The 26,876-nt window shown below is 42.5% G+C and overlaps 1 protein-coding gene across 2 annotated transcripts; it reads right to left on the bottom strand.

The window, feature by feature from the left end:
- Positions 1-26,876, bottom strand: mdfi (MyoD family inhibitor). Of its 2 annotated transcripts, XR_004613896.1 has the most exons (6): positions 26,435-26,876; positions 24,582-24,783; positions 14,743-14,880; positions 4,371-4,727; positions 1,249-3,292; positions 1-1,212 (listed from the first exon to the last, which is right to left on the bottom strand). XR_004613896.1 is itself a non-coding variant. In XM_034586181.1 (5 exons), exons 2-5 carry the CDS (start codon positions 24,730-24,732, stop codon positions 3,039-3,041), a joined length of 900 nt encoding a protein of 299 aa, XP_034442072.1. In that variant the 5' UTR covers positions 24,733-24,783; positions 26,435-26,876; the 3' UTR covers positions 1-3,038. The 2 variants fall into 2 exon arrangements, 1 of the variants encoding a protein (XP_034442072.1); XM_034586181.1 differs by having other exon boundaries at positions 1-3,292.

Genomic DNA, 26,876 nt, shown 5'->3' with positions numbered 1-26,876 from the left:
ATAATAAGATCAACTCAGTATTATAGAAACCAAGATTTCAGACCTCAGATAATCCTGTCTTTGAGCTTCCTATTTATGAAAAGTGGATTTCTGAAGGTCTCAAAATTGCGCCTTTGGACTGAGTTTGAGTCCAGTGAGAAGCTGCAGCAAACTGAAACTTGAGCTGCAGAGCGAGGTTGTGGTTATGCACAGTCATAAATGATAGGAAACAACATGTCAATCGAGTTGGGTTAAAAACAGTGAAGCTATTGTTTTAGAAGTAAAAATTAGCCGGTGGGAATCATTATCATAATATGTATTTATATCTTCCTGCTTGTTTAACCAAGTAACTTGCACGATAGCAAAGTGAACTATTTTATTCGCTGTTCCATTGTCAACAGAGGAGAGCAGTCATTAGCTTGCGGTCTCTGTAGCAACAGAATGAACCATAGACTGTGTATAAGGATGGACGACATGACAGCATTCCAATAAATGAAGCCAAAACATCTTGATTGCCCCCTAGTGGCTGGCTGCAGCATCGGTCATAAACCCTGCCCCATCCATGTTAACAGAAAGGACATGGGCCAAACTAATTTTTTTCCAAAGACGGTTTCTGTCAATTTAGGCATAATTCTTAAACGTATGTTCATGTTTCTGATAACCTGCTAAATGTTTATATTGTTTTCATATGGTATTATTAAACATGGAGAGAAACGTCATGATTGACAGCGGAGACTGATTTGCCATTATTCAGGCGCATTTATCCGAGGAGCCAGCACGCCAGCACAAGATGCCCACTCCCTTATCCGGGATATGCTGGCGTCACTTTTTTAAAGTGGTAGGAAGTGGAGATACATCGTCGATCTTTATTTCCAGTCTATGGTAAGGACATGTGCAAACTGCATTCCAATAGTATGTAACTGGTTTTATTATTTCTAATGTAATCAAAATGTTTAAAACAAACTACTGTTGTTTGGTTTCCAACTCAAATGGATTAACCTTTCCCAGATACTCATCACTATGCAGTCCTATTCTTCTTGTGACAAGGTTGGTCTGGTGACAGAAGACATGACCCTAGATCAAGCATCGTTATCAGAAAATCTTGTATCTCAAACAAAGTGACATTGTCATATTTTCTATAAACAACAGTATAATATCCAGTTCTCCCTTCATAAATCTTCTCTCTCTTCGGTAATGTATTGCATTGTTTTCCAGGGCTTTCCAGGATTTAACCTCAGTTGAGTTTAAACATGTCCCAAAATGTGAAACACATCCAATCTGATACAAACAGACACAAGGAGTCATATTATCTTCTCAATGCGTTCGCTGAATTCCCAAAACTTGCATATTCTGCTTCTGCGTTATCAGGTTAATTACAGCCATAGTGTATTATCATCAACAGTGTTAGATTTCAGCCCTTAAAATAGGGTTTAATCAACCGCAGCCATACTAGCACAGAAAAAACCCTTCTATGTACAAGTAATTATAAGTCTAGAATCTAAGGTCCAGTAAGAGGAAAACTCTTTGGTATTTCCAAGCAAAAAAAAAAAGATTGCACAATCAGTATTTGATCAGAGAGGAGAGAGATTTGTATCAAGTCATTTTAAAATGCACAACAGATCTAGGTGACATCTCAAGAGGTATTGGGTTGGAGAAGGAATGTGTCTGAGCATATGAGAGTGCGGGCCTGTTATCAAAAGTGTACCATTCATACGACGAGCATATGGATCTAACTTAGCATAATGCTGTGAGATTTTTACTCAAGGAATTAAATTAGATGTTGAGCAACGTCTGCTTTCCAGAGAGCCGGGCAAAACCCGATAACACAGAAATGTGATTTTCACATTAGAGGAGAAATGCAAATATCTTAACTAAAATCTACAAAACAAGGATTAATAAAGATTTGGTAAAGCCGGAGGAATCGACTTGAAAATTCAGGCCTTCAGCTAAGCCAAGGCCATTTGTTCACATAGCAAGAATGACAAAGGAAAATCAAATGTATTTTTAAAAAATGAGATGATGCCTTCCAATTCCATTCCTTTACCAGTTCTGACCCATCAGAATAGGAGGAATTCACTGAAGTTAAAACCTCTCAGAATAAAAAGGTGAAAGTAAACAAGATGTGAGACATTAAACGAGGAGAGACTTTTGATTAAGAACTCTCTCCCTTCACATGTTAGAGCAGAGAATACGTCCACTGCGGATGCTAGCAACCAACAATCACGGGACCCATCTCCAGGCGGATGCATGACACTCTCATGATTCTTCTCTATAAAAAAAAAGTACTTTAAGTGAGATGCATATTAACGAAAATATCTGTCTGTAATATTGCCACAAGCCACCGTTAATGTTTTCTCAATTTTGTACATTGCAACACTGATGAAAACAGCGGCGAATCCCACATCTGCCGCTTGGTCCGTGTGTTGCAAAATCCACTGTAAGCAATCAAAGTGAGGGACTTTAACCTTGCCAAGGACAGGAGGACACACTGCATTACTACTGAGATCTGAGCGGCCATTTTCCCATTACGCTGCTGCTCTTATCTATAGAAACATTAAAATCCAGTTAAATGGAGCCATTTTCTCATTTGCATTTGAAGGTCATTTTTCATGCTTAGAGAACTCTAGTCATTCAGATGGCACAAGGGGCTCCATTGTAATAATAGCTTGTTCAGTGAGGGTCCAGAGGCTGCACAGCCTGGCAACCTCACATGGACCACAGCTGGAACTCACTCTGCACATACACCCAGCTGTGCCGAAATGGACGAACCACAAAAGACAAAACGGGGGGAAGCTACCATCCCATCGTTTGATCAATAAAGGAAGGAAGAGTTCACAAGTGACTGCTGTCAGCATTTTACTTGGCAAACCCTGTAAAAAGTATTGGATGTATTGTGGAGCCAACTAGACCAGCCAATAGTGTGAGCCACAGATCCCAGGCAACAATGGTGTGGGTGGGTGTAAAGCTTCTCAGCTTTGGGGCCAGGTCGAAACTGTTCCTGGGCTTGTGGGAGTGGAAAGCAAGCATCTACTTTGCCCCCTGCGGTGGCGGCGGGGTCCTCAGGAGGAGAAGCAAAGGCTGCAGCACTCCATACAGATCTCCAGGCAGTCTGCAGACTCACAGCAGGCGTCAATGATGCCACAGTCCATGTCACAGGGCAGGTCGCAGTCGCCACACTCCTCTGACGCGCAACAGCAGCAGAAACACGAGTCGTCGCCGGCACAGGAGCCGCAGGTGGCACAGTCCAGCACGATGTTGCACAGAGTTAGGAACTCACAGAAGAGGCAGGCCAGGATGCAGTGAACACAGCAGTCTGGAGGGGGGGCACACAGAAACACATAACTGAGCAAAATTTTAAGAATCACAGAATATAACAGTCAGTGTGTTTAGTCAGAAATCATGGGACAAGATACCCAATGTGCCAGGGAAGTTTTCATCTGCGTTTGTTTGTAAGTTAGCAGGATTACGCAAAAACTACTCGACCCATTTCCATGACACTTTGTGGAGGGGTGGGACAAAACCCAAGGGAGACCCCATTAGGTTTTGGTCTGGATCCAGATCAGGGGGCGGATTCGGGAATATATTTCCACTTTCTGTAACATTGTGTGTTGAAAATCATTTTGTTTTCAACTGATTAGTATGATTTATGGATCTTGGTGAAAGAAATCCGACATGTTTAAGGGTCTGAGACTTATGAGCAATTTGGTGCAGATCCAATAGGAATCTGGATCTAGTGAGTTTAAATGTGGTTTCATCAGGGGCCTGGGTGGAGGTATGAACTCTACTGAGTGCCATTCTATTTGATTCCCATTCTAAATTTAAACGAGAAAACATTTTTCTTCAGTGTCAGGCCAAAGAGGACAGCCATTAGCACACTGACGTATTTGCTTTTAATTTTAACTCACTGCTTAACCACAAAACCTTTTCCCTCTTCTTTTTTTGTAGTGCTTTTGCAATAACTAAAAATATTATTTTGTCACCATTTAATAGTTTCCTTCAGTTGACATTGACATTGAATTCAAGTGTGCTGTTTCTATCCTGCTTTCTTGTAAAGACACAAAAGTTGACACAAAGCTGGTAGACAGCACAGGGCTGCTCATCACGACTGACTGAAGGAATGTTAATAAGTGAAATTGTTTTCAAGCCTGATTAATTTCCATTTATTAACATTGTCATTCAGTCTTTTAACTTCAAAGAAATAATAATGTCACATTTATTGTGACCATTTTATATATTGAGTGACATAAACATTTTCCTTTATATAAAATGTTTGTCCATATCACCCAGCCCAATTTTGGGGTCAGAGAAAATGTGCCAGAGAAGAGTAGAACAAGTAGAAAAACAAAATGCTTCCCTCTCCTCCTGCCCCTCTGTCAGTGTGTGTATCTCACCATCCTGTCCCTCTGTGGGAATCTGGGAGCTGGTGCTCTTGGAGCTGCTCTTGCTCCTCTTGCTGCTCTGGGAGGTGATGGACGGGTTGGACCGCAATTTCTTGGTGTGTTTGGGTCCCGCTGAAGAGGAGGAGGAGGTGGATGAGCCGCCTTTTGGGAGCGAGCCCAGCTTAGGATGCACATGAGGGCTCCTGACCCCGTTGGACTGGAGGCCGTGCGTGTGCGTGTGATGCGGACAGTGCGTGTGAGGGGAGTGGGGGTGTGAGTGCTGCTTGGTCCCGTTTCGTAGATGGCTGCTGGGCTGCGTCCGACATGGCTGGGTGTGCTGGATGGGCGTGGATCTGGCTGCTGGTTGAGCTGGGGAGGGACAAAATGAGGTTCATTTATTACAGGCTGAAGACAATTTACAGTATATATTTCACTTGAGTTCAGATCAGTGGTGTTGATGTTGGGAGTTCCTCTTATTGAACTTGAATGAAACTAAATAGCCTCCACCACTAACATAATATTTATTGTAGTATCTTGTTACTATTTTCTTCCTGTTTGTTTATCCCGTTTGTTTATCCTAAACAATTTAAAAACCTTACGACACAACCACAGAAAAGAACTAGAGAAACTAGGACCAGTCAATATCTGTTTTTACTTGATAAATGACTAACATGAATAGGGTTGGGGTTGTTTTCTGTTTATTTAACTGACTAGTGCAGTGCTCCTTGTTAAAATGTCTGTTTGGAATGCATGGGCTGTGTACTTGGCCTGTGGAAATGCTGGTTGCAGTTTTCTTTCTGAAACTATAAATGTGACCTGCAGTAATTGAACCATGGCAAGTAAAGACCTGCTGCAGGACTCAGTCCACAGAACCCTGAGCTGCAACTCCACTGCAGCACAAAGAGCTGTTCACCTGTTTGTTCAACGTTCAGTGAAGATTGACTCATTACACAGAACCTCGAGCTGGAAAATCTGTTTTTGTTTTCATGAACTATTGTCACAAACACCCTGTTGTCATCAACACCACGTAGGGTGACGAGTCCCAGCCGCCGCTGGTCGCCTGTTTATTCAAAGTGTATTAATGTTGAACTTCTCTTGTGTCTTGGGCTCTTAACATTACACAATCAAAGTGTTAAGGTGATTAGATTAATCTTGAGATATGTGAGCCACATACAGACAAACAGAGAGTTCTTAAATCATGAAATAGACTTTTTCATCATTGCTAGTCGTAGTGCATTCTCAGTTGAACACGGTAAAAGTTATGTTCCTTGTAAAGAGGGCCCACTTGGGGAGTAGAGTGTATTTGTAAACACGCTGTTTGTGGGCAGTGACAGTAATTGTATATTTTCCTTTGTAGCTCTTGAGAAGATTTCGAAGGTTTAAGAGGCTCTCATGTCGAGCTTGAAACTGATTTCTAACAAACAACCTGGGGTGTGGCGTTCAAAACTGACCAGGCTGGGAGGATCTAACAACAGACACTACCGAATTGCACTGAGGAAACGATCCACTGTTTATGGAACTTGATCCGTACTAAGGGTAATTCACAGTCAGGATATCTCACAGACAGAGAAAGAGATATGATGTTTTAAAACATTAATATCAACTGGATTTAAATATTCGTATTGTATGTGCGAACAGGCTCACCAACCTGTGTGCATTATGCATCTGAGCAGTGTGTAGCCCTAAGACACACGGGAGGCCTCCCTCCGTGTGTGTGCATACTTGTGCTGAAGCAGCTTCATGGAGAGGGAGGCCCTGGGAAATTGAGTCCAATTACAAAGCCCACCCTACAGGCAATAGCTCATGGGAAGAGCTATGTATTTACAGAGCTGACCCCTGATCCGACTTGTCTAGACTCTTACACAACTAGAAAGAGACAGTAGGGGGGAAAAAGACGGGATAAATGAAGCGTGTGAGGCACGAAGAGAGGAGTTTTGTCTCTTGGAAAACTCATCATTAGAACCTGATTTTTTGTGACAATGCACTTCTGATACTATATACAACATACAGAGTCTACGAACACAAAAGCTTGCACAGTTTTTAGTCTTGGCTCTCTATACCACTTTGTGTATTTTACCTCCAAGTGATATCAAGTGCTAACTATTCTGCAAGAGAGGAGGAGACTGAAAAACACACCTTCACTGCCAAAGCAAACACATGCTCCGAGAAGAAGAATAAAATGGAAGCCGGGGTTTTATATATCATGGTAGTATTTAATGCCATCCTATTGAGGCCCTTAATATTTGCTTGACCTTTAAGCATATGGTGCGGAGATGTGTGGTGGGACTGAACAGAGCACAACAGAAAACCACAGAGAATCAAAGCAGAAACTCACACACACACACACACACACACACACACACACACACACACACACACACACACACACACACACACACACACACACACACACACACACACACACATACCTGCACATTAAAACACACACACGCAGAGTGTGGTCCTGCAGCTCCAGCTATGAAAGACGACTGGCAATAAAAGCCGCTCGTTCGATAACCGTTCGGAGACAGATAACCCAACCCGGTTTGTTTTGATTGGCCGACGGCTGAGGTCTCACAACCAATCCAGTGTTATTAAAACTTCTTTCATTCAGCGTTTTCTAACTTTGCTCCAGATGTTTGGCAGGCTGCACGGCCAGTGTTAGTGTGTGTGTGTGTGTGTGTGTGTATTTGTGCATGAGTGTGTAGGTGTGCATGCATGTGCAGGACGTAGTGAGAAGGAGCCATACTTTCTACTCTTTTAACTATGTCAAAAGTCAATACCTGCTGCTATCCAGTGTTTTGTCTCTTTCTCTTCCTCTTTTCCTCCCTTTCCATATCCTCCCTTACTGTGTCCTCCCTTTCTGTCTCTTTCTTGTCTCTCCCTTTTAGCCTTTGCACGACAGTGTATTTTAGCACCCTGAGTGGGCCAGGATGTAGGTCAGTAGAGAAGAAGGGGATTAGAGGGGAGGGATGCTGTGCACAGTTCACTATTCCTTCTACTTTTGTATTGTCCTACAGGGGATTGAGAAATGCATACTTTGTGTCTGTGTGTGTGTGAGTGTATGTGTGTGTGTGTGTGTGTGTGTGTGTGTGTGTGTGTGTGTGTGTGTGTGTGTGTGTGTGTGTGTGTGTGTGTGTGTGTGTGTGTGGTGTGTGTGGTACATATAGTACATATGCAGATTTGGCAGGCAGACAAACAGAAAGAGAGAGAGAGAGAGACGGGCAGTCAGGACTGTCTCCAAACAGAGCTTGAGGTTAGGCCCACTCACACGCACAAATATATGCAAGCAAGAACACGTGCAGACACACACTCGTGCACACGCAGAAAAAATACAAGGTCCCTTTGTCTGAGATGAAGAAAAGTCAGGGAGAAAAATGGAGTGAGAAAGAGCCAGAAGAACAAAGTTGAAGAAATGGGTTGCTGCTTGTGCAGTTTTGGACCAGGAGGATGCATGGGTGTGACTCATAAACACAATGATTCAGCAGTGGGAGCCAGTTAAAAATAACAGCAAATAAAGAGCCAAATGACTGTGGGATTATCATGATGAGACTGGGAAACCGCAGAGCGTGCACGTGTGGCGCTAACATTGTATAGGCCACTGGGGGTCCTGCGACCTCCCGTACAATGTGTGTATGTGCATCAGTTGAATATAGCAGCACACCCCAACCCCTCCACTCACACACCCTCCACCTCTTCCTCCTCTCCTGGCGTCTCTCTGCTACCCTGTACTTACACACCTCCCTCCCAGACCAGAGAACTGCTGTTCATCTCTCTCTCTCTACTTATCCTCCTGCTGGAATGAGTCACCAGAACGACTGAACAGTGTCTGTCTCTAATCCAGCTGCTTTATCCCACCGTCTCCTCTGGCGCAGTTTGTCTGTCTTTGTAGGTCAAAGTGTTGAAAGTGCTGAACTACAGACACGAGAGAGAAGGGCGTGAAATTTCAGCCAAATAGCGCTGCCATCAGACGAAATGTGTTTTATTACATCTGAAACAACACAGAGAGAAAAGATGTAGAGATGGAGGGATGATATATGCACCCACACCCACATCTGCCTCCAGATGCAGAAATGTGCATAAACGCTTTAGTGCATTATCAGCGCAACAAGAACAGAAGCAAAGTATCTATTTTCTGCAAACTATGAATATTGAATAAAACTGTGAACGCAAACTGTACATTTTGCTTATGGTGTAAATATACAACAATTACGACACAATGTACTTGTTTGTATATAAAGATGAAAGAAAAGAATGATGGGAGCTTGAGCAAAGCATTGTTCAGTTTCACAACATTTGTGCTACATCTCAAAATCTTTTCTGAAAACACTTCTGAAGCATCTATAATTCAACCCAGATCTGCAGAAGCATCTCAACCACTGACTCCCTTCCTTCTGCTCTGCATAGTTCGGCTTGTTTTTTAACTGCGGCCCACACCTAAGTGTGAGCCACTAAAACTGTGAAATGGTAAAGTAATATATTGCTGGAGCAAACTGTATCTGAAACCGTTTTCTATGAGACTTTTGGCTGCTGTGCAGACCTCCAACACCGGAGTGTTAATGAGGTTTGTTTAGCTGCACCCACTCACTCACTGAAAAGGACTGCTGCTTCAAACAGGGGTGTTAGCCAAAACAAAAGTGTGACGCAGGGCTGGGCCAAAATTAAATGTTTGTTCTACTTTCAATGAAATAACAATTATTTTGAGTTTCAGCGCACATAAAAAGCAGTTTATTGTCTCCCATCATTCAATAAACTGCCCCTCCAGAGACACCTATCACAACTTTCACTTATAAAAGTCCACTTAATTCTTTTTTATTAAAACATAAATGTTATTACCTGCACCAAGCAGAATTACATGAAATCTACAGGACGGATTACCATGGAACATGGGTGAAAGGATGTGGTGTGGTTTGGTGTGGATCCAGATAGGGGGCGGATCCAGGACTTTTTCTTCATTTGCTTTAAAACTGCAAGATGGGTGGTTTTCAACATTTTCGTCAATTCCTCTGAGAATAATTCATGGATCTGGATGAAAAAATCTGACACGTTTGGGGGACTGATATTTTTGAGTGTGCTCTAGTGGATTTAAATGTGGTTTATAAGGAGACTGTTGGGCATTGGTGGAGGTATTAGTTCTATGTGTTCATGCCCCTGGTATGTTGCTCACAGATGAAAAGGTGGGAGAATGAACTTCTGTTGCCTCCACTCAGACATGTTCTTTACTTTTGTACCTTACACCAAAAATCCTTTACGCATTGTGTCTGTGAATTCAAAATCGTCTTTTTGTTTTTGTGGATGAAAGGGATCATTTTGATGAACTACTAGTGGGTGTGACTCACAGAACAGGCATCACATCCCATCACAATTACTTCCTTCAGGCGACAGACATATTTAAAGGCGGCAAGAGACAGGTCTGATTTCATTGTCATTAATATTGTGGTTCAAGGACTCAGAGATTCAGTTGTTGGAACTTGTGTTTGGCCCTAAGGGTGTAGAACACTGCACTTCAACCAAAGTGGAGTGACTGAAGAACTGAAGTCTCAGTTAAGTATTTGAGGAAATTTTTAATCAATCAATCAAAATAGCAAATGTATTGAGTATTGTTAGTTACATACAGTCTATGGAGCTGATGTGTTTGTGAGATACTAGTTTAAAGTATACATCTATACATCATCTACAACAGGTTTACCTCTGGATTATAGAATTACTCTGTAATTTCTGTGCAGTACTCTTATATTTCAGGTGAAAAATCTAATAATTATCCAAATATGGTATTTTTTCATTTCTTAATTTAGTCAAATGCTCAGCGATAGACAAACCAACCACAAATCTCCTACAAATCACATTACCATTAAATTATTCATGTTCTCTTACCAGTATTTTCTTTTTTTTGCAAGTGACCTATACATGTTTCTGCCTGACAGTCAAAGTTTGAATATTTGTTATATCCCATAATAAAGGGTCTATTCAAACACTTAAATATCAATTGCTAACACAATCTTACATCAGATTAATAGCAATTATTAAGATATTCTCAACCACCTGTAGAGTGCTTACATGCAATAGTAAAGCTGATCCCATCAGCGCTCTAAGATTTTAGACTGTTTGAGAGTTGAGTGATGTATTCGTGCCTGCACATGTTTGCAGCAGAGGCTTTTCTATACCAGGGGAAAACACAGATGTGCACAGGTATTAATTTGTTGTATTTAGTTTTTTAAATTGCAGAGGACATTTATTTCTTTTTGAGTTTGCATGAAAACATGAAATACAACATGAGCTGATGCAAAAGAACAACAACTTTCCCAATACCCAAACGTTTTAGAAAGAAACTTCTAAGTTTCTTTATGTGGTTTTCTGGCATTCAGAAATACTGTTTATTCACTTCAGTCCAGCTTTTGGAAAAACACTTAATTCACTTTTCTTTGCAATATTTGACCTCAATTTCACCTCATTGTGCTGAGTAGATGAAATAAAAGAGGAAATAAAGTGCAAGAAGAACACGACACACAGCAACACTGATCCTTAACCTGAGATATCAACCAACCACCTCATGACCCCTGACATGACACAGATGGCCTTTCAAACACTCTGCTCTGTGTTAACGTGATAGCAAATGTAGAGGGTGTGTATCTCTCTCCCAGAAGAGCAAGAGAAAGACCAAAGACTGAGTGAGAATGAAGGGGAGGAGCGAGGCAGAGCAACAGAGGGGGATAACACTTTCGGCACAGTGACTGTTCTCTAATTAAAGGCAATGTCACGGTCCTGTTAGATTTCCCACCAACAACACATTGCACACTCCTCCCCTTTGATGACAAGATAATAACAAACAGCTCCTCGCAGCGGTTCCCTGACACTTTCATGCCCTCGTTCCCACATGCCGAGCGGGGACGTGGACTATTTTGTGAATGTTGATCTCATTTAGTGAAAAAATATCTCAAACTAAAGAAAATTAAGAAAATAGAAATGTCATGAATGCTACTGTGATCCTGCCAGTGATGGATAACGTTTGGCATTGTTTCCTCATGAGTCCAGAATGAGTGTAAGCAGTTAAACATCTGGGAACGTGTGTATCCCGCTGTGACGGTGACGTCAGAGGAGGCAGTGTGGGCATGACATCACTGACAGAGAGTATGTGTGTGTGGGTCCTAACAGTCAGTCACATATGTTAACAGCTCCCTCTGCACATTGTTATCAGACAGCTTGTCATAGGCCCGAGGGCCAGACGCATACTGTGGCACTGATGTCAGAGCATACGGACTGAGCATGTTCCGGTATTCGCTTCTGTTTCCTCACGCTTTCACTCACAAACACTCGCACAGACAGATTCGCAGGTGTCACCGAGTCGTGACCTCACCGCAGACTTGAGTCACAGCTACTTAGTAACGAATCTTCATGCTCAGTATGAAGCCAGAGAAACAGGTGATGATTTATCGCTGGTAGACTGTATTCAAACTGCATCCAGGCTCTTACGAGGTGCTAAAGAGACGCACAGACCACCTCGCGCTGTCAAAAACAAAGTAGAGGCATCAGACGTCAAATGTGTAACTATGCCGACACACTGGCGTACGCTGTGCTCACCTGAGAAAGGGATCAAGTTTAGAAGGTGTTTGGTTTGTGGTTCAAATCCCGTGAACACATGTGCGATTGTGTAAGTTGTGGAGGGAGGAAGCTATGGATGAAGGGAGGAGGCACATGAAGGCAAATGGGAAGCCGGTGCAGACTGGTGTGCATGACGGTACATTTTGTCCAAGCCTACTGTCGTTGCATAACCCTCGCTGCACAGCATATGGAGCCGCTGGGTCTCAAGGATTTTTATTGGGATGTAAAATAAGTAAGAGAGAAACAGGCAGTGAGAAAAACTCAAACCTCATCGTCAGTCCTCCAGCCTGAAATATATTTATATATATACACACATAAGACACAAACAGCAGACTGCACAGATAGAGGCAGAGACATAACAGACAATTCACACACCTACTCAGCTCAAAACCCGCTGCTTTCACCTACTTATCCGTTTCCTGAATGAACTGCTGTTTTCTTTCAGTTACCACAAACTAGCTATTATGATGGAGCAGGTCTGTGTGTTTGTGCATGTCACCCATGGCTGGCCCTGGATTCCAGGAAAAACCCTTGTTGTTTTTCAAACACATGCTCAAATGTCAGCTTGCTCAACCTTCTTCTCACCCCTCAAGTTCAGTTCCTTCCCTGACGTATCACTCATTCACTCATACACCATCCCTCCGTCTCTCTTCCACTCACAGGAAGGACAGATTTAGACCAATTTGGAGCATTTAAAGTTTTTACGGTGCTTTTAGGTTTGTGGCAAAGCATCGAGACAACGCAGCAGGAGTTTTGTGGGTGTTATTATTGTGGGGCTCGTTCTCCTAAGTGAAAAAAATGACACAGTAGAGCTAAATTTAAATATTAGGTAGAGATTCTACTTATTTCAAACCTGGGTAAAAGCAACACAAATATACGTGGTGGAGTAATGACACAGTACTTGTGTAACCTCTGGCTTTGACACAGCAGGCTGGAGCGATTGCACATCCAGGAGAGTGAAACAGTCTCTCTCTCTGTCTGACACATAACCACTAGGCTGGTGATATAAGGGAGGGGAAAAGGGTGGTGGCGGTTGGTGACATAACTCTTGATTGAGAAATTTAAGCTTGTGATGCTCCTCACCAGTAAACTGAGGAGTGGTGGTACACCCAGTAGGAAGTGTTTCAGTCTTGAAAAGCTTGGTGTTAAAAAAACACACACAATATGAGACAATGGCCAACCAGCAGCAGTGAGATCCATTGTTAGGGTGGGTGGTCAGAAAGTAGTTTCCCAGATGGAATAGGTTCTGACATCAAACGGTAAACGGGTGGAAGCAGACATTCTGCATGGGTTCTGTTACAGAGTTAAGAAAATCGAATCCAACTTTAACGTAACATGTGAAATTTCAGCCACTAGGTGTCTCTCAATCAGGAAAACAACAAAGTTTGATGACATCTTGAGCCAACCACCATTGCATCACCACCATTGCCAATAAAAATCGATGTGACGCTACTCAGACGGAAATCACATTCACTAATGATGTAATGTGTAAACATTTTATTCATATTCCGCAGCAGATGTCGTTGAATGACGTCCGGACCACAAGATCTGAGTGAGCAGCGTGATGCCTGCGCTGCGGCTGCCAGTCACAAGCATCTGTTGTCCACACAGGGAGTGTGTCAGCTGCTGGTTCTGGTATGATCACTGCATTTTCTTAGATAAAAGTATGGCTATATACGCAACTAAATGCCAGGATACTACAGTATGAAGCTGTGCATCCCCAATAATAATAACAACTTTTACTTTTAAACAAGTAGAGAAAGTGTTGCTAACATTTTTTGTTTTGACATATTCAACAGATAGACATTGAAACTGCGGTGAAAGATAATTTTAACTGTCTATTTTGCTGTGAACCGTGGAAGGCATGTGGAGAAAATGTCCTAAAAGCCAAAGACTGTTGAGGGTTAAACATGACAAGCTTATGTGAGGCCAGTTGAGTGGCTGGGACAGGAAGAGGGGGACGTTCAGTAGAAACAGTTATGATGATACATAATATGTGCATGGCTCTACTGATGGGAGCTGCAGTTTTTTTAATGATAAAAACTATAAAGGTTATCGTTGGTTGTGTTTTTAATTCAATTAACAATTTAGTTTTATTTTTCTAGTTTTACAAAATGAACAGATCTTCAGTTCTTTTGAATATTATTAAGAAACCACATATTAGACCGGTGAAAGAAACAAGCCACCAGCTGGCCTAAAGCGGACATCAGGACTTGAGCTCTCTAGTCATTGTTTAGTTGATTGATATACTTTTTTATTTATTTATTTTTTGGCGAGTGGGCAGGGTTGCATTTTTATTCTGCACATGCTGAGATGTCCAGTGAACCTTAACTATCTAAAGGAGGTTGATCAATGGAAGCAAACTCCACAGAGCCAAGTATACCCACATAGCAGAGTCATGGGGATCGTCAAACATTCAACTCTCAAGTACAGACAGTAAAGCTGGTGGCAGACAGACGGACAGAGAAGCAGAATAGAGGTGGAGAAGAGGAGGAGCGATGTTTCATTCCAGGTATGGTGATGTCGGCGCAGACTCGCTTGTGCTCAGAAATCAGAGATTTAACCTACTTTGCTGAAACTGTAGATATTTCTGTCCTTGTGTACAATCACCTGACCCATTTCTTCAGGGTGTGCAAATGTATTTGTTGAAGGTCAGGACAATGTGACTCATCAGACCAGTGATCGGTAATGGAAATAAAACTCTCACCCGCTTTCTGCATGTGTGTCGACCTGTGTGTGTGTGTGTGTGTGTGTGAGAGAGAGAGAGGGAGGGCTATTTACTCACATGTGATACTCTTTCTGGGCGTCGTAAGCTCCGAGTGTGAGAGGCTGCTGTTACAATTGTCTCCATCATTGCCTAGCAACCGTTCTGGGGTGCCATTTAACCTCAATATGAGGGGCTCAGTATAAATGTGGGCCACATCTGTAAAACAAACACAAGCACGTCATGGTTAATTAGCATAAGAACAGTTGTGTGTGAAAGCACAACGATTTATATTAATGCAAACTTTATTTTGAAAGGCACTCGGGCTCCCAGTTTTCTTTCTTATTATCAGGCATCGGCAGCAAGCTGGTTTCCCACTCACAGTAAACTCTGCTATTCCCATGTCATTTCCCATCCACCACCACTTAATTCATTTAAATAGAGTAGTTCTGCTGACTTCAACAAAGCAGAAGATTTTGTCTGTATGCGTTGGTGTGTGCTCTGTCCTGAACTCGCATCTGGAAGCAGTTAAACCCAACCCCTTGGGACTGTTTAGGGGTCCATGTGTATGCTTGTGAAACCTGCAAACGACGCGCATGTATGTGAATGTGCGTTTAAAATGAGAACCTACACGTAATATGCATACAGTAAATACGTGTCTGGGTGTTTTATGTGTCCCTCTAATGAAGCTGTTTTTCACACACATGCATACATACACACATATACACACACACAATACACAGAGGCCTTCAAAGCTGGGCAGGCCTGGGCCTCTGAGAGGTGCAGACTCATTCCTGGGCAAATAGGAGCCAGCTGGGTTTGATAAACACACACACACACACACACACACACACACACACACACACACACACACACACACACACACACACACACACACACACACACACACACACACACACACACACACACACACACACACACACACACACACACACACAAACCACGTCCTGCGCATGGACTCAACACTTCCCGGCTATGTTTATTTACTCTATCTACTTGCGCTCACTTCTCTATCTGTCCTCTCTTTCCTGTCCCCTGCCTCTCACACTCGTCGTCTCCGGTTCACGTTGGCTCTTACAAATAAATCCCTTCAGATATTTGGCACAAGATGAATCCTCCCGCTTTTACAGCTAAACATATATAATGTCACTGCAAAGGTATCTGAGCTGTGGGAATCGAATGAATAAGTGAGCAGAGTGCATTGAGCAAACTGAAAGCTAAGAAGAAATTAACAACAAGAAGGATTTCAAGAGATGAGCCAAGTACAGTTAGTAGAATCTAGATATTTGCTCCTGATATTGTGTTTGTCCAAGTACAACTACTGTGCTGCTGCGTTGGTCTGAAATTTAAACATCTTGCTTTATTCATAGACACATGAAGAGAAGCAAACATGGTTCTTGTGGAGGTTCAGGCACAAACACAAACTCATTGGCACCACTAATGAAAGTTAATTATCGGTCGATGCTAAATCAAAATGATCTATTGTCTAAGAAAAAATTAACCGTTGCAGAAAATACTTTATATATTATAACTACTTGTCTGAGCAACTTGATTATCTAAGGTGGTCTAACCTTGATGAGAAGGATCATTGACTAGCTTTACATGGACAGCAATATTCCTACTATAAACCTCACACTGAATAAGACATTATTTAGATTATGTTAACATAAGTTGCTAATGGAAGAAGCCATTGATATTCCTGTTACAGTAATACATGTTACAGAGCCCGATATGACGTTAAGCAGTTTTTAACTCACATAAATGTCGATGCCACAAAATGCTTTGAAAACTCCAACAGGATGTTATAGTGGGAGTATGACGTATACATCTCTTCACAATGCAACTGAGGTCAGACCATAATAATCAGATAAAAACATTACATATTGGAATATTGGTGTCCATGTTAACATAAATAATCAGTGTTGCTAGGATTTGTATTTGTTTATTGAGTGGGCTATTTGTGTTTGATTTTAGTGGCCTTACCAGAGTTTGTGTGTGTGTGTGTGTTTGCAGACATTTCTGTGTGTAGTAGGATTTCTGAGTGTGTTAAGCTTCAGTAGATGTAAACAGGACTTGAAGGGATGGGAAGTGCTTCCTGCTTCTCTGTTTTATTAGACTGTGGTATACAAAACCCACACGCACATACCTGCACATAAACACACACGCCATAAACACATATACTCCAGTGTTCACTTTCTATATCTAGCACCAGCTCTCTCTCTCTCTCTCTCTCTCTCTCTCTCTCTCTCTCTCTCTCTCTCTCTCTCTCTCTCTCTCTCTCTCTGTCTGTCTCACTCTCTACACACGCACACACAGACACAGACACACACTCCTGCATGTGGAAGCCATTTCTACAGCCCATGTTGTATCCATTAGTCTCAATCAGCCTGCTTCAGATATGAAAGCCACTCGTAAGAATTGTTGCCCTCAATCCTGCCAAATGTCTACTTTGGAGATATGTGTGTGTGTGTATTATAGACTACGTATGTCAGTGTACATGCCTGTCTATTATTATGTATTCACCCATCCATTCTTATTTGAGTTTCCTGTAACTGTTTTGGACAACACTCTTTGACAGGCTTTCAAAGCACATCCAAGTAAAAAGACTTAATATGATGTATACTATAAATAACTTCATCCATACGCTAATGCAAATATCCATTCAGGCAGCTAAAATGTTGTCATGTATTTGTAATTATCCATTCAAATAATTTGTTTGTTATTCCTAAAATCGTGTGATTAATAATCAGATTACACATGATGATCACTCATTTGCTTCCATTGTTCTATGCAGCTGTTATCAATTCTATCAAAAAGACTGATCATAGAGATGTAATACTTCACCAAGTGCTGGTGGGCAACAGTTGACTCCAATGACTTCAGACATTTGGCAGCTTTTTGAATATACTGAGATCAGTTTATACAAAAAAAAGCCCTTTAGGTGGCATTTGCTGGTTATACTCATCCCTGTTGCTGTTTTGTTCTCGTACACTGGAAGTTGCATTTGGGGGCAATTATGTCATTATCAAAGCCACACTAAAGCCCAGCGTAGGCAAACTTCGGGAAAGGAAAGGACTGTGTAAAGTCCCCATGACTTCACAGCAACCATTTCAAGAAGAATCCATTACGTCAAAATCTGAGAAATAAAACTTTCTCGGAAACGTTCAAGACATTATCACTGCTCTTGTTGGACAAATGGCACACATGCAGATATGAAACAAATACTTGCACCAAGTCTCTGAATATCATATGCATGTTCATACTGGAAAGGTGCTCAATAATCTGGTCAGCTGAACCCCTGCCCGCTGCAGCACAGTAGTCTGTTATGAATTCTCATTTAAACGTCTGCTACCAGTGGAGCACCATGGGTTAAAAGTAGGTCCTGCGAGTCAGTAAAAGCTCCCCCTCTGTAAACGTTCAAAACCACGATTGTTGGAGCTAAACACATCCCCACAAAACCCCTGGTGCATCCAAGCAGGCCTTCAACCAACTGTGCGTTGGCATCAGCATCAAACCGCCAAACCGCTCGACCTCAGAGCCATTTCTGAGATCTGAGAGAGATGAGCCTCTAATTCAAATCAGACCAGAGCAATCAAGAGCCGCTGAGGAGATCTGGCTGCTTGTTTACATGTGTGGGTGAGTGTGTGTATTGGGTTGTGCATGCTTGACTGTGTCTGAGTGTGTGTTCATGTATGAGCGCGTTCTTGTGTGTGTGTAATTTAGTGCATGTACACGTGTCAGTGGGCCTAAAGGGGGCGATCCAGAGGAATTTTATTCTCCTAGTAAACAAACAACCATTAAAGCAAAAACATATGAATCGCATGGGGGAATGGTTAGCCCAAACAAACACACAACACACACACATGCACACAATCATCCAGGTTATATGAGCAGACAAATCATGTGACACATCCTGAATCACCTAAAGGGGAGTGCAGCCTGCTGTTCCTCTGGGTATGGTGTCTGACTTTACCTGCTGCACTTCCTCAGGCATGTTTCTACACCTCTGCTAATGCTCCTTTAAAAGCACAGACTTCTAGTGTTTATAGGAAGTGTGTTCAGTGTGTACATCCCTTTGGCAAAGCCGTACAGTACATGGACAGTTTTCAATATTTTACAGGCTAAAAGCGTAATTGATTAGTTGTTATAACACTGATGATTAATACAAACCATCATTGCAGTTGCAGCTCTACTTGAAAGCACACTATTCAGACACACAATGGCTGCACATATTCACACCCTGCTGCCTTATCTCTAAAAACATAAAGATAAGCGCTGAGAGAGATTTGGAAAGAAGACACAATGAGATGAGGTGAGGAGCAGAATAATGTTCAGCAGAGCGCTTACTGGAGACTACGCTGTATAGTAGCTCCTCTGGCCAGCAGTAATGACTGGAACTGATTGAAACCACACATAAGCAGCACAGCGGGTCCAATCGGGACCAAGGATAATACAAAGTAAAGAGAACACAGCTACAGCGGTGGTGTGGTTTTTATCTGTGTCTCGCAACAAATGTACCCAAACGCACGAAGAAAAGGAAAGAAGAAGCAGTTGTTTAGCTGCAATCCAGCCAAATGTTAAAGCCACACACACACACACAAGCCCGCACACACAAGCATGCACACACACACACACACACACACACACACACACACACACACACACACACACACACACACACACACACACACACACACACACACATATACAGTACAGAGGGGCTTTGAGAGTGCAGTACTGGAATATGTCCAAAATTAGAGATTATAGCTGCTGAGAGAATGATGCAGTGTAAGCTCATTAAAGACAAAAACTGTCTGCTGTTGAACAGGCTTAAGGGGAATTTAATTGTGTTACTTTGTCTCTGAAATTCCTCTGTTCCATGGGAAAATACGTCTGCTTTGCTAACTGAGTGCTACACTGCTGCATCTAGCACATGTAGCCTGAGACGACCAGGCTCCTTAAACATGGACACGAACACACTGTGCACTGTACAACATGTGGTAATAAGGAGAAACAGCCATCAACAGTGGAGGATAAACAACAGTCAGTCAGATTCACATTCAGGAGGAGTGTGGCAGAATTTACACTGACATGAATAAACCCATCCAGCCCGCGATCTCGAGCTACACTGACAAATGTATACAGTGTTTGAAAACACACTGCAGCCGGCTGATATTATAAGCGGCTGGGATTGTGTACAGGAACATCTGTGCCGAGTATGGATTAGAGGTACCCAAGTCCTGATGGGACATACCACCGAAAGTGGTTGAGAACAACAGAGCTAAGGTCCTGTGGGACTTCAGATTCCAGATGAACAAGCACCTGCTGGCTAACCAACCGGACATAGTGGTGGTGGACAAAGAATGGAAGATGGAAGTAGTGATAGACATGGCAATCCCAGCAGAAAGTAACATCAGGAATAAGGAGCATGAGAAGATCGAGAAGCAACAGGGCCTGAAAGAACAGCCGGCACAAATGTAGAAAGTGAAATGCAATGTGATCCCTGTGGTAGTGGGAGCATTAGGGGCTTTGACCCTAAACTGGGAGAGTGGATCCAGGAGATCCCAGGTACAACATCTGAAGCCTCTGTCCAGAAGAGTGCAGTCTCCCAGGCCTCTGGTAGAGGACCCGAGCTTGAGGAAGACATACCAACCCATGCAGGGTGCGAGGGGGGGATTTATTTTAAATATATATATTATAATTTACAGGGTATGACTAGCCAATATATACCACTTCTATATTCTTTTCTATATATCTGTCAACAGTTGGTGATGTTGGGAATGGAGATTTGGTGAGAGGGGGAAAAAGAGCAGCGACAGCTGTAGCAACAGTTCTTTAAATGTTTGCGAGGTGGTAAAGGAAAAAAAAATGTATCACAGAATGCCTCAAACTGCTCCAAGTTTATTTCAATTCCTGTGAGAAACCAAAATAGACACAAGCCTTAACAAACCTCTGGCACGAAAAAGTGACAAGTAGGCAAATATCTGCATGTACGCTCAAAATAAGAGAGAGAGAGAGAGAGAGAGAGAGAGAGAGAGAGAGAGAGCACAATGATGAACACACCAATGCTATTTGACATCTAAACCTCCAAAAACAATATGAAATATCTCATTTCTATTATTCTGGCAAATCCCCGATTCTTTCTTCACAACAAATCAGAGAGACATTGTAAATAAACGTAATGTTTCAGGAAAAACGTTAACATTTTTGGAGACATGGTTTGGGGAAGACTATTTCTTGGCTATGGGTCCTGCACAAAATATAAACTGGGAACACCAATGCGCTGCTTTTACACTTTGTTTTTTAGGTGGATTGATTAGTGAAAGGTCCTGGTTAGCAGAACCATTTGTTTCTAGTCTTTGTGCTATAAGCTAAATATCTCATATGAAGAAAACAGCTCTTTCACACATTAAGAACAGAACAGGAGGTTGCCTGCGTCAGATACCTTCTCACCTACTGGAAAGACTCCAAAGGAGAGCGTGCCGCAGGTAAGATATGACACAAAAAGTATGCATCTTAAATCTCAGTGTTTTGTTTTGAAGATTGAAGATTTTTGATGAGGATCACGCTAAACTAAACTAAATCATTGTATCTACAGAAAAATTCCAACACACCACTTTATTTTTGGGAGTAGGAAAACGACACGGACTGCCCTTTATTTTGTCAAACACGAAAAAAAAAATAGGCACGCAGAGATAGTATTTATTAAACAACAGACATTTTGCTTGCAAAATTAAACATTAATTAGCTGCTGTTGTCTACATTGCTATATGTGGTTATCTCTCTGGCTGGAAAGCAACAGTCACAAACCACAACTTTTAACTCCTACATCTGCAACACATAATTGAAAAACTTAAAATGCCTATTACGAAAATAAATGAGACCATATCAAATTGTTATTTTGATAAAGAACCAAATTTTAGTTCAACATACAAAGATTGACAGAAAGAGAGATGAACAGAAACAAGAGAGAGGAAGAGAAAAGAATAGAGTGGGAGAGCTGCCAGTGGTGACAGACGATGGAGAGTCGAGCTAGCATGTGGTGTAAACGGCTCGTGTATAACCAGACAGCCTCAATGCATCTTAATGTCTGACTGAGAGCAACAGCAAGACAGGCACACATCTGTCAGGACACACGCACACACAAACACACACACACACACACACACACACACACACACACACACACACACACACACACACACACACACACACACAACCACACACACACACACACACACACACACACACACACACACACACACACACACACACACACACACACACACACAGACAGACACACTACCATTCAATATTCAATGGCCTTGTAATGACTGAGGGGAGTGGAGGTGCTGTCAGAGGCCTCTGTGACACACACTCTATGAACAGCCTGGCAGAGCACACCATGAGCTGTGTAGGAACGAGCATGACGCATCAAAATAACAAATCTCTAATTTTGTTGATGAATGTGAAAAACTTTCATTTCCCTGCTCCTGGCAGCCAATACTACAGCACTATGCGACCTGAAAATGTGATTCATGGCACAGATATATCATTCCCTATTGGCTGATTAGGGTCAAATGAAGCAACCTACGATTAGGGTTGGGTACCGACTTGACCGGTGCCTCATTTCGGTGCCTGAGGGGTGCATTTAGAGAGTTGCCCTGCTTGCAGGCCACATAAACATCATTACATGTGCTGAGTCAACATTACAATTAACTCTGGTGGCAACACGCTCTCTGGCAGCACGCAACATTAGGCTACAGTTAGCAAGTAGTGTGGCTGTATTTCATGCAAAATGATTCCTACAAGTGGGACATGAAGCAAAGGTTTGGTGTAAAGGGAAGAACATGACAAACTTAGTGATGCACCTGCGAAGCATTTGAGAGCAGGGTGATGCTCCGTGTTTGACTGCTTGGCTCCGGTGGAGGGGAGACAATTAAAGATGAGTTTGGAGCCGAAGTGTTTTGCTATATTAAGCATTGAAACTGTTATTTCGTGTTAAATTATTGTCGATAGGTTAGGATTTCTGTACAGTGTGATTTTGCTATGTTGATTTGTTAAGAGTTTTGCACTTTTTTGTTTTTTGGTTCTGTATAATTAGGTTAAGTATACTTTAAACTGTTAACAGTTAATACGTTTAATTTAGTATTGATGTAGCACTGGAATTGGAAAATGATACCCAACCCTACCAACAAATTGGCTAACTTGGTGAAATGATCAGAGTTGGTCTTAAACAGTAAGACACAAATGCATATTTGGTATGAGCTGAGCAGCTTTGAGTTAAACTAGAAAGAGAAAAAAAGCTGTTCTGATAAAAAACATCCATGCACAAACTCAGGTAGATCTATGTGCCTGTTGTGTTGTCTGAACGTCCTGCACTCTGTGGGCAGAGGGATAGATGGGGGGTGAAACAGAGCGCTGAAAGCAGGGCCTTGTTGCCCTCCTCTCCACTCTGACTCACCTACTTACCCTCAGCCTTCACACACACACACACACACACACACACACACACACACACACACACACACACACACACACACACACACACACAAACAACATGAGACCAGTCGACCACCAGACAAGCAGTCTAACTTTAGTGAGAGAAGCCACAGTTATACTTTGGGTGAGAGGAAAGCTCAGACTCAAAACTTCTGTTTATTAACTGTAAAACTCTTCACTGAGGTGTTATCAATAAATCTGATGCTGAACTTACAAACCATGATAAACCACAACTCAGCAGGGAAGATAGATGTACGTGTGTGGACTCTGTGTTTTTGATAAAGCTATCATAATAGATTGGGTCGAGACTTGCCTCTAAAAAACAAAATAAAAGAACTGCATCAACCATCGAAGGGTTTTGTGGCAGGTTCCCGTGGCAACAAGACACTTAAATCTCTGCACACTTCCTTAACAGGGTAACCACACCTAGCCTAATTACCCCATAGGACCTGCACTCTGATACTACAGCTGTATTTCTCACTGAAGCTTTAGGAAGCTTGAAGCATTTGGGCTGATCCTGGATGAGTCATTTAGGCACAGACAGTGCTGCCCAAAGTTGGTCCGCATACTCCTGTTCCCGCCCCCGATGTCAGTCAACCCTCACCATGACTAATCACACAAAGGAAAGGGTCATAGGTTCATTCCCAAATCCCCAAGAGTCCCATTGCAGCCTTAAAGCGTTCCACAGAGCTGAATTGGTCATCTTCCCTCTGATCCTCCAGGGAGGCGCGTCCCCCACGCAGGCCGATTTCCGATCACCTTAATAAATAACTGCTGTGTCTGTCAGCTAGAGGGTCTCCGACATTATGAATCATAACATAACATCTACTGGAAACAAGATGGATTTCTAGGATGTAGTAGTAGTCAAGATCACAGCCTCTGAGCTGAATATTTATGATTTCTAATCGGCATTTGCTGTTTTGGGCTGTTTTAAATTTTGCGTGAGCAGATCTCATAGCTCAGACAGACAGTAAAAGGCTTCTGCGTACAGCTACACATTCACATACCTACTGGCCGACGTCTTACTATGATGAGCTTCACATGCAAGAAAGAACATAGACTTTTTCTTTCACTGCATTAATCCACTAGCTCCGACTTTTCACAACAAATGGCTTAATCTGTTAATAACTACTTTCTGTCTCTTTTTGAGCCAACCTCATTTATAGTACACACACACATACACACACACACATATACACACACACACACAGAGCAGAAAAGGGGGTTTACTAGAACTTGGTGTTTGTGATTATAAACCTATTGAGGTCATGTTCAGACCCATCACACAACTGTTTGTAGATTCTCTTGTTCTTTCTCTTAAACACACAAACACAAGCAGCTACACACCAGAGTGAGACATATGTTTTTCTGCTGTTTCCTGTGAACCTGTTTCTTACCTTCACTATGAAAGGGTTTTGGCTCTGGGCAGCTGTTCGCCCTCTCCGTGTTGGAGGCTGTGTGTGAATCTGGTTGCGGAGCTGGTCGAGCGGGGTCCCCATCATCAGGCGGCTCTGGGGAGATGGGGGGTGCGCTCCGCTCCTCATCCATGGACGTCGGCCTGGCTCTTATGGGAGGAGGTGGAGGGGCCAAGGAGTGAGCCTGGACCAGAGAGAGAGGGGAGATAGCCCAAAATATGTTTAGAAAAATGACAGCATGGGTCACGTGAAAGATTTCTAAAATCGAGCAACTTGCCAACAGGCTGTGCTTCGTGAGCAGAGGAGCAGTCAATCATGACTTGATCCAGCATGAATCCCTTTCAGCTATTTCAAAAATCACTAGAGGAAGAAGAGGACGAGCGTGCTGCTTGTAATGAAATCGTGTTAACACAACGGAAACATCAAATTGTAACCTCCTTTTAATAATAGTGTTTGAACTCTTTTAACTGGTGTTTTGAAAATAATAACAGCAATGGCTGTATTTATTTATTTATTTATATAACTTCTAAAAGATTCAAGATGCTTTAATGGAGCGAATAGAGACGAATGATTCAATCAACAGTAAAACATGAACTACAAAGACACAGTGTCAGTTATAAGGAGGAAAAAGTCAAACAATAATTCATTAAAACAACAACCAAAAGAATCAACTGATAAAACACAATAGTTCTGGAGCTAAGTGAAATCTGTTTTAAGAAGTTTAAGATCTCAGACTGGCTTACAAGAAAATACACATAGGGTGCGTGAATTTGAATATCTTTGTTAAAGAGTGAAATTTACTCTTTGAAGCTCCTGCAACAGGCAGGCAGACTTTATATGTGTCAAATGAAAGATATATGTAATTTCACAACTTAAATATACATGTATTTTTATATTATATAAATACAGAACATAATTCAAGTAGTAAGAGGACGATTATGATTTTATCAAATACAATAAAGAATGTGTAATAGTTATACCAATATTTACTTTTATATTTGGCACATGACTACTTACTAAACGGTTGCTAAGCGACAAATAAACGGGATAACTTTAAGTCTATTAACTCTCTACGTTTTATTACCTGTGGTGATACTTTAAATAGGTCTCGATCAGCCAATCAGAGCCGAGCACCAGGAAACGTTCTTTGACTCATTAAAAATAAGATAAGTTAAGTATATAGGGTCACGTGCCAACGTGCGGTTGGCGCGCGCCTACTGACTCGCAAAAGCAGCTCAGCTGGCCAGCTGTTTGCGCGCTCCCGTGGCTCGCTCCGCACTCCCTGCCACCCAAACAACCGACAGCCGAGGTTTTATACAAATGAAATAATAATAAATAAAGAGTGTCCGGGTTCAAGTTGCTCCAAACCTCCTCAGGCTCTAACAGCTGCAGTGAGTCTAGTTTTACACACTTTTGAAACGGTGAAAAGTTAGAAGAAGTTTCTGAGAAAGAGAGGACATCTCACCGCGCACTGAAAAAACTCTGCCAACAACTCTGAGCTTCAAAATACTTGTACTCGTGCCAATCTTTTAGAAACAGTACGGCCTTCCTCAGAAAAGAACCCAGCAGTGAGATGCTCAAACTCACTGAGAGTCGCTGTGATCCAATAACGGGCGGACTGTGTTTACCTTGACTGCAGGTCTGCGCCCTGCTCCCCCCCAACGAGTCCCTGCACGCACAGACTGAGCTGCAGCCCGAGCTGACTTCTGCTCGGCTGGGTTTCATACTGCACAATAACTCTCACACACACACACACACACACACACACACACACACACACACACACACACACACACACACACACACACACACACTGGGGACAACAACGTCTTTACCTTCTCTCTGGCTGGGACAGTGAGCAGCCGATCTGGGACTAATTCATTCTCTGACCTCTCCACTCGGACTTTCTCGCCCTCGGACACCTTCCCCCTCCACTCGTGTCACTTCACGCGGGCACCAAAGCACTCCTCGGCTCATGTAGGTGTCCCAGATCCCCCCCCCCAATTCAGTGCATTTTTCTCCAGCGGTGATAGTCTTTTCTCTCCGCCTCCAAAAAGTTTCTCTCTGCGGCTCGCCCCGTCCTCCAGCAGCAGACCAGATGTTGGGAAGGTGGTGTGTCAGCTCGCAGAAGAGAACTCTGTGTCTGCGCTGCAGCGTTGTGCTTCGTGTCTTCTCCAACAGCAGCACCTCCACAAACTTGTAGAAACTCTTAAAGTGAGCAGTGTTGGTCCTGTGCGCTCTCGCTCTCTCAGTGCTCTCACTCTACTCTCCTCACTC

The sequence above is a fragment of the Hippoglossus hippoglossus genome, chromosome 5 (genome assembly GCF_009819705.1).
Source record: "Hippoglossus hippoglossus isolate fHipHip1 chromosome 5, fHipHip1.pri, whole genome shotgun sequence".
Taxonomy (NCBI): Eukaryota; Metazoa; Chordata; class Actinopteri; order Pleuronectiformes; family Pleuronectidae; genus Hippoglossus; species Hippoglossus hippoglossus.
Note: the sequence above shows the minus strand (reverse complement) of the source record. Positions and strands in the feature narration are given on the sequence as shown.

Excerpts from the sequence above, each read along its gene's own strand:
- mdfi (XM_034586181.1), bottom strand. The coding sequence starts at position 24,732 with ATGGATGAGGAGCGGAGCGCACCCCCCATCTCCCCAGAGCCGCCTGAT. Across the intron at positions 4,728-14,742 it reads GCCCAGAAAGAGTATCACAT|CTCAACCAGCAGCCAGATCC; the intron begins GTGAGTAAATAG and ends GTCCCTCCCCAG. Across the intron at positions 3,293-4,370 it reads TCCCACAGAGGGACAGGATG|ACTGCTGTGTTCACTGCATC; the intron begins GTGAGATACACA and ends CCCCCCCTCCAG.